Raw genomic sequence first — 8,521 nt, forward strand, 5'->3', positions numbered from 1 at the left:
AGTTTTAAGTGGATAACAGTGGGAAGGGCTTGGATGGGGAGGACCAGGAGAGGATTTTCTGCAGGTGTCTCCAGGGAGTCTGCAGAGCAGTGGGAAATCTGGTGGAGCCACTCTGGGTTAGGTGTTCCCTTATCTCCTCCTTGCCACCACAGCTCTGTGGGGCTTGGCCAGGTCTAACCAGTGCCCTTGGCAGCCCAGGACTGGTTTTGTTTGGTCACTCCCAGTCCTGGCTTAGTTTTGCCTTGTGGTGGAAACCACCCCTGTGATAGTGCAGTGACTCAGAGGGGCTGTGCCCTCTCCTGCCAGCCTGGCCTTGAGGATTCAGCACTGGGGTTGAGGGGAAAGAGGGGATGGAAAGAGGGATTTGGGTTCCAGGAGCTTTCTTCTTAGTCCAGTTGTGAAGCTCTTGTAGAATCCCAGCTCATCAGGTCCTTGAGGAAGCACAGCTCTGTCTGAGCTTTGTCATTTTTGAGCCTCACAAGATCATCCCAAAGAGTCTCAAAGGTGACAGTGCCACCCTCAGCAGGTGTGGAAGTTAGTGGTCATATAACATATTCTTTGGGAATTTTCAGTTGTCTTCTTCTGCCTTTTTAATAGGAAAAGCTGCAGGTTCAGCCCTCCCAGTGATGTCACTGCACCTACTCACAGAGGTGGTTTTGTTCCACCTTCACTCAGAGCTGCCTCTGAAAAGTAATTTACACTGTTGAAATGTTTAAACTACCAAAGAAGCTAATTTTTCCTTTATTAATACCAAACAGTGGTCAGCAGATGACCTCAAAAGCTCCTGTTTTTAACAATGCAGGAGGATTTTATTTTCTCTCACGTCCATTTCCAGTGTTCAGCTACTTGTTTTAAATTAATTAAACCTTTTGGCAGCATTTTGTTGTATTTTGCTTTAGAAGTGTAAAAGGTTCACATGAAATATTGAATCTGTCCACAATAATTCTGAATCTGCTATTGGTATTTGGCTAAGTTGTTATGTGAGGAATATTCTCAAGGCTTTACTGGAGAAAAGTGAAAAATCAGTACATGAAAAACCCCCAGTACACATCCTGCTTTTAGTACTGTTTATTTAGGTTGTAATTCAGGTGCAAGCAAAGTAAACACTGTTTAAAATACACACAACACTCTTCGTAGTAGGAATTGATCTCTGGTCCTTTGTCTCCCCCTCTGAAAAAGTCCTATTTAAAAAATAAGTTCAGCAAATAGAGGCTGCTGTCCAAACCAGGAGCAGTGAGAAATCCCTTTGTTCTGCTCTTTCCCAGGAGTTCCTCATCAGCCAGACTGGATCCTTTCTCCTTATGCTCAGATGCTCCCTCTGATACCTGTAAGAAAATCAATTTATAAGACACAGATGCTAAAATAATTCTTCTGTGTAAGAATAATAGATAAGTTCTAGCTGCTTTAAATTCTAATACCTGCTGGAGATTCCTGTCTTGGGATGCTGATGGAGTGCTTGTAGGAGCAGATTTGGGATTGCAGGAGGAGCCTGTGTTGGAAGAGCAGCACAGCACATGTATTTTTGTGTCCACTCTGGAGAATTAAAGCCAAGGTGATGAATTGCAACAAGTGAGTTGGTGATTCTTGTTCACTGGAAGGAGTTACTGTTGGTCCTAAAACAGCAGAGTGACTTCATGGCTCGTGGATCAGTGTTGAGTCACTGCTCAGGTGCTGATGGGGCACCGAGCCTGCAGCATCCAGGCTTTTCCTGGGAAAGGCTGCAGCCTTTTTCTTGGGAAAGGTGAATTCTTCAGCCCTTCCAGAGCTGTGGCTTTTCTTGGGAAAGGTGAATTCTTCAGCCCTTCCAGAGCTGTGGCTTTTCCTGGGAAAGGTGAATTCTTCAGCCCTTCCTGACCTGTGGCTTCTCCTGGGAAAGGTTTCATCTTTTTTCTTGGGAAAGGTGAATTCTTCAGCCCTTCCAGAGCTGTAACTTTTCCTGGGAAAGGTTTCAGCCTTTCTCTTGGGGAAGGTCAGTTCTTCAGCCCTTCCTCAGTGGGCTTCAGGTGCCACTCCATGGATCTTCCAGTAACTTCTAGGTGGAATTCTTGGTCTCCTGTGCTTTTTCTTGGAAGACAGATGTAAATCCTGCTCTTAGAACAGGGCACTAGACAAGCCTAAAACCCACACGAGATGGAGCCTCAGTCTGAGCTGCTGCTGTTACTTCTGCCCTCTCTGTTTGCCCTGCCTTTGGTTTTAACTTCTCTGGTTTCCTCTCCTAGGTTATCTACTGTTCATTTGGAGGAATATCCAAAGGGCTGCACTTCAATAACTTGATAGTTGGATTAGTTCTACTCACAAGAGGCAAAGAGGAAGAGAAAACAAAATGTAAGTGGTGTAACTTTTAGCAGCAACAACCAGATTGTGGGGAGGGAGTGTAAATACACTTCTGGAAAGCAAACAGGAATTGTGGTCCCTATTCCTCTATGTAACCAGGGCATACATTTTCCAGTAAAGACATTTTTAGCTGTAATTTTTGAAATTCAGTGCTTTTTTTGTTTTTATAATCATCAAAATGAAATATTTGCTGTCATCATCTGGGATCCTCCAGACAGCCTGGGGATCTCTGGCTGTGGGCAGGGGAAGGAGGATGGCCTTGATAGTTTTCAAAACAAATGCAAGCATCTGCCTGCTGACTTGTGTTGTTTTGTCTTCTTTGTTAATCTGACTTGATAGTATTTATTTTGCTTTTGATTACAAAGTTAACAGAGAATGGACATCTTGACCTGAACCTTGTTTTGAGCTCTCTTGGAACTGGATCAGCCAGAGTTTTTATTCCTTTAGTCCTTGCATTTTCAGCCCGTTGTGAACTTAAAATCTGACCAATGTCACTGCCACAGTTGTTGACACACATCTCTGTTTCCACAGATATTTTCAGTCTCTTCTCTAATGAATCTGGGAGTTATGTTGTCCGGGATGAGATGGAGAAGATGCTGCTTGTGGTTGATGGGAAGGTCCCAGAGTCACTCAAGAAATGCTTCTCAGAGGTATCTCACCCAGCTTTTCCCCTGCTGCATTTCCAAGAAAATAAAAATTACCTTAAGTAGTTTCCTTTTTCGTGCTCCTGCACATATGGGAGCAAATTGACCTTGTTTAAATTGGGTAAAAGCTCCCAGTTTTTTGCTGTTGTAATATTAGAGGTATTTTGTGGCTGTGAAGAGCAGTTTGGTTATATAAATGCAGGCATTCTCCCTGCTCCTGTACTTACTGTGCTGCTCTGAAAGATACCATTTCCCAAGGGTAATCATGTTATCAGGTACATTTAAATACTAATATTGCTAGTGGGAACTTACTCATTAGTGTGGCCATTTTATTGCAATTAGGGGAGAAATCTGGAACATGGATCTGAGAGGAGAGAAAATCTGCATCCTGGATTTAAAAATGCCTGCCAGCAGTGGGTGCTTAAAAATAACAGTTTTATAGTATTACTGTTGTCTCACTGTTCCTGCCAGGAGCTACAACATTTATTTATGCTTGGGGTTGTTTGAGAGATGTAATCTTTATGAGGCTTTGCTGCAGTCCTGCTCCAAAACAGGGGATTGGTGCTTGCAGATATTCACAGATGATCCTGATGAATTGTCAGCTTTTGTGCTTTGGTGGTTTTGTTTGTTATCAGATCAGCAAAATCTAGACATGATTGTACATTCCACTGCCAAAGGGATTGACCACGAGCTCTATTTGTGGCCACCAGATCACTTAATTACCTCAGATTTTCTTGCCCTTATTGAAGATAACTTTGGTTCTGGGCTTTGCCCGAGCCAGGCTCGTTGGATCTGGCCCTGGGATCCTGCTGGATTTTGTAGGCAGTGATGACATTCCTCAGTCTTGGCTGGAATCACAGCTCAGATGGACACTGCAGTCCAGCTTTGGACCTGACCCACGCTGGTATTTCCTATTTATAATTTCCCAGCAGTGCATGGTGTGATGAATTGCCCCCTACAAGTTTAACTGCACGCTGTCCAAGAAATCCAGAAATACTTCATGAAGGCTTGCAGGAAGAGGAGCATCAGCCTGGCTTTTCAGGGCATTTTCCTGCTCAAGAAGATGCTGCATATTGATTATTCTTTTCAGATGAAAATAACCCACTCAGCAGGATTTACTGGGCTGATAATCACCCTCAGCCAGTGCTGGAGAGTGAGAAGGTTTAATGCTCCTGCTCTGGGCCTGCCTTCCTGCCTTAGGGAGGGTGAGCTGATGCCTTCAAGGATGAGGTTTAAAGGTGCTTCAGCTCTTCAGAATTATTGCACGTGCTCAGCTAGAAATAGAAGCTTTAAAATAAATCAGAGTTTTCCTTTTGTTTCTGAAATACAGGGAAGAAATTCAGACACACCTGTATTGCTCCAGTCCCATCATGGCTCAGCTGTGACCATTACTTGCTTCAAATATTTTTTTTCCTCCTATCCCAAGTTTTTCTGTCCCTTGTCCTTTTCCCTAATCCATTGGAATAATTGGAGTGTGGCACAGCTCTTGCTGTGTTTACAGAGAGCAGTGCAAAAAGTAGAGGGCAAGAGTGGGGCAGGTAGTGAGAAAATGATCTTGTCTCTTGATCCCAACTGTTAGAGAAATTCAAGAATAATAAATTAAAGAAACTGTGAGGGTGAGGAGACCCTGGGTTGCCCACTTCCAATCCCTGGAAGTGTCCAAGGCCAGGTTGGAGCAACCTGGGATAGTGGAAGGTTTGGAAGGAGTGGAACTGGATGGGCTTTAAGGTCCCTTCCAACCCAAACCATTCTGGGATTATTTGTTGGAGGAAAACGTAACAATCTTTAGTGTAGGGAAAAGAGGCATGAAAAGGGTGAGTGTCTGGACCTGGAACAATGGGAATATACAGGAAATGTTGGGCAGTGCTGGTGGAGAAGCCCTGGAGCAGCCTGGCCACAGGGTGCTGGATTTTCAGCTGTCTGCAGTTGGCAGCTGCAGACAGTCCGTGGCCAAATGTGAATTGTTGGATTCTGGAGAGATGTAATTCAGTGAAGTTTAATGGGCTGTGATATGAGGGGAGTTTAAATAATCAATGACTTGAAACCTCTGCCACTTTGCAGCCCCCTGTTTATTTCCCCTGGAGATTGGAATCTCCATGTAATGAGTTTATCTACTGATAATGGGTTTGCTTTCATTTGAGTTGAGTTGTGTAGGTTCTGTAGAAATGAGGCTGCTGATCCCGATGGTTTCACGGGCACAGCTTGAAAAGGATTCAACTGAATGGTTTAAACAGCCTCTCCAGCACTGAAATTCTGTCAATGGGCAGTTTTTATGTATTCCTGGAGTTCCATGGGACATCCAGCAAGAGAGACTGAAGGGGGAGATCCTGGGAATGTCACGATCACATGACCCACTCCAAAGTGGGTTTTGGCCACAAAATGACATGTTACTGCAGTGATTAATCATGGCATTAGTTATTCCCAAATCTCATTTTTCTGTATTAGGTGCTTATGTTCCTGCACTGATAGAACAGCATGTTTATGATTTTATAGCAGCTGTTATCTGGCACGTAAGAGCTTTTGCCTGTGATAATAAATTGAAATTCATAAGAATAACCTGTTCTGTTTTGATTTTCTAAGTAACCATTTTTCTTTGAGTCCCTTTAACCTGAGTTTCAGAGGGCACAGCTTTCCAAAGGCCACATTGAGTAGGTGTTTGAAGTGCAGAGAGGAGTTCATTTCCCTCCCAGTGCTGTGCTTCAGAAGGAAAGGGAAAAAACAGGCACAAAGCTCCAAAAGAGCAAAATCATTTCAGTCCTTATTTTTCGAGGAGATTGTCCCAATTTTCCTTCCTCCAGCTGGATGGTTCCTTGTTTACTGCTGCTGAGAGACAAACAGCTCCTGTTTTGTGCTGTTCCTTGCAGGGTGAGAAGGTGAACTACGAGAAGTTCAGGGTTTGGCTCCTGCACAACAAAGACGCTTTCACGTTCTCGCGGTGGCTCCTCTCGGGGGGCGTCTACGTGACCCTCACTGATGACAGTGACACCCCCACCTTCTACCAGACCCTGGCTGGAGTCACCCACTGTGAGTAAAGGATGCTCCTTATTCACATCTTCAACAACCTTTCACGTTTCAGCTCCTGTTCTGCCCCCCTTGTTCATTAAACCTCCCCACTCGGGGATAAATCTGATTTATTCTGTGCTGGCCCATGGAAAACGTTGTTCTGTCCAAGGACACACTGTGGCTCTTATTTTTAAGAGTTATCAATGCTGCCATTGCAACACTTCTAAGAGAGCTTCTACTAGAGGTTTGCTACGGAGCAGGTTGGAAAAAAATTAAAAATAAGGGTATCTTCTCTTTGACAATTAATTTTCTGAAGTGGTTTGCCAGTAATGCTGGTCTTATATTTGGTCTTTGTAGTGGATCATTAAACTATTGAGGCAGTTGAGAGAATAATTCTTGCTTCAAAAATAATTGTTACCTCCTCATTTGCTTGTGCAGTAACATCAGTGGCATTCCTGGCATGGGATACAGGCAGGGAACTGAATTAACTCCAGGGGACCCTCCTCAGGATTTGCATTTAGGAATAATCTCCAAAGAACAAACAAGCGCTTCCTTGTGTCTCTATTACTGTAAAAGAAGGAACAGCTGGTTTTTAAATTAAATCTTAAAACCAAAAGGCTGATAAATTATAACTGATGCCCAATTTTAAGCAGCCATTGCAGTAAAGCACCCGAGGGATCCCTGGGAGAAGGGGGTTTGTTGTGGAGGTGGCAGGGATTGATCTGGTGCTGTTTTCTGTGCTCTCACAGGTTGGCTTTGTTGGGGTGAGTGTGGCATTTAATCTCTTTAATGGGTGGGTTGCTTGAATAAAAATAACATAACTTGAATAAAACAACATAACAGGTTTTTCTCTTGATTTTAAAAATGAGCATTAAAATTATTTTCGGACCATCTGAAAGGAAAAAGGCATCAGAAAGTCAGAGGTTTATAAACAGGCAATTTATTTGCATCACACAAGAGGCTGCAGGAGGCACTGAGGTCACAGAAGAACATTGAATATTCTGAGCTCTAAGAGATGAGGCTGAAAAACCCAAACCCTCTGAGTTTTGGGGAGTTCAGCCCTGGGCAAGATCTTGAGCTGGATCAGTCTGAGCTGGTCCCTGTCCCCAGCCTGGCCAGGTGTCCTTCAGCCTCAATGTTCAAAGAAAGCTTTGCTCCAGGCCTCTGAATGGAGTTTAATTTGATTTTTGGGTTTTTATGCTTTGAAATTGAAACTTTCCCAACGGTTTTTGCTGCACTTTTTTTCCCCCGAAAGTTTATTTATTCTGAAATTGAGGTTTATAACTAGAAAAAAATTAAATTTAAGAGCTACTGTTTTTAATAGATTTTTTTTTCCTATTTAATGTTGTTTTCACTTCTTCTGGGTTTGATATCCCTGTTACATCTGCAGCCAAGCCCTGAACTGTGTTCTCACCTGGATGTGCAAAACACATCATTCAAGAAGGAAATGATCTGTAGACTCAAGAGCATAATACTCTACTTTACCCAACCACTCCTCTGTTGTTATGTCCCAAAAAAAAGTGTTTCTACTTCCAATTTCTAGACCAAGTGATTTTTTTTTTCAGTTTTAAACCAAGAATTAGAGCAATTAAGACTGAAGTGATAATTAAAAACACAGTTAAGGAGACTGGATGAGATTAGGAAAAAAATGAATGAGGGCAAAACCTGTTCTGATTCTTGGAGAAAAGGTGGTTCCCCCCTGTCACATTTGTTTCTCCTGTTGTAGTTACTTTTTCTTCCTTTTCATCTTCTCATCTCAAATTGCTCAACCTTTGTCAGAACAGACTCCCAGTTACTTACTCAGCCTCTGCCTCAGCACATCCACCAGCCCTGAAATCAGCTCCCTCTGCCTCTTATCTTGCAATTCCTCATATTTTAGGGCTGGAAATTCAAGTCATATTTTCCCGTCCTTGCTTTTAATCTCTCTCTGATCGAGTTGGTTTGTGATAATTTCATCACCCCCCTGTGAATTGCAGAGTCTGACCCTGTGAACTGAATTACAGGAGGAAATATTGAGCTTTTCTTGCCCAAGAACCAGGCAGTGTGGTCACTCTCTGAGGTGTTCTGCTGGAGAAGTTCAGAGTTTTAAAGCCTTGGGAAACATGTTTGCAGAATTTTGGGTCCCTCCTGGGCATTTCAGCACAACTCATGTTCTCAGGGGAAAAAAAATTAACTATTTTCTATATATTTCTATATTTTTCTATTTTTTTCTATTTTTTTTATATTTTTCTGTACTTTCTATATTTTTCTATATTTTTCTGTATTTTCTATATTTTTCTGTATTTTTCTATATTTTCTATCTTTTCTATCTTTTCTATCTTTTCTGTATTTTTCTATATTTTTCTATATTTTTCTATATTTTTCTATATTTTTCTATATTTTTCTATATTTTTCTATATTTTTCTATCTTTTCTATCTTTTCTATCTTTTCTGTATTTTTCTATATTTTTCTGTATTTTTCTGTATTTTCTATATTTTCTATATTGTCTATATTTTTCTATATTTTCTGTATTTTTCTGTATTTTCTATATTTTCTATAT

At 41.9% G+C, this 8,521-nt stretch overlaps 1 protein-coding gene across 4 annotated transcripts in view; it reads left to right on the forward strand.

The window, feature by feature from the left end:
* USP32 (ubiquitin specific peptidase 32) overlaps nt 1-8,521 on the forward strand; it is a 68,356-nt gene that overhangs the window by 23,177 nt on the left and 36,658 nt on the right. For all 4 annotated transcript variants that reach the window (XM_027698821.1, XM_027698824.1, XM_027698825.1 and 1 more), the window contains exons 3-5: nt 2,220-2,325; nt 2,866-2,984; nt 5,843-6,002. In XM_027698821.1, coding sequence (XP_027554622.1) covers nt 2,220-2,325; nt 2,866-2,984; nt 5,843-6,002 — 385 coding nt within the window. The remainder of the gene's footprint in view (nt 1-2,219; nt 2,326-2,865; nt 2,985-5,842; nt 6,003-8,521) is intronic.

This window comes from Neopelma chrysocephalum, unplaced genomic scaffold, assembly GCF_003984885.1.
Source record: "Neopelma chrysocephalum unplaced genomic scaffold, ASM398488v2 Primary Assembly neopelma1_132, whole genome shotgun sequence".
NCBI lineage: Eukaryota > Metazoa > Chordata > Aves > Passeriformes > Pipridae > Neopelma > Neopelma chrysocephalum.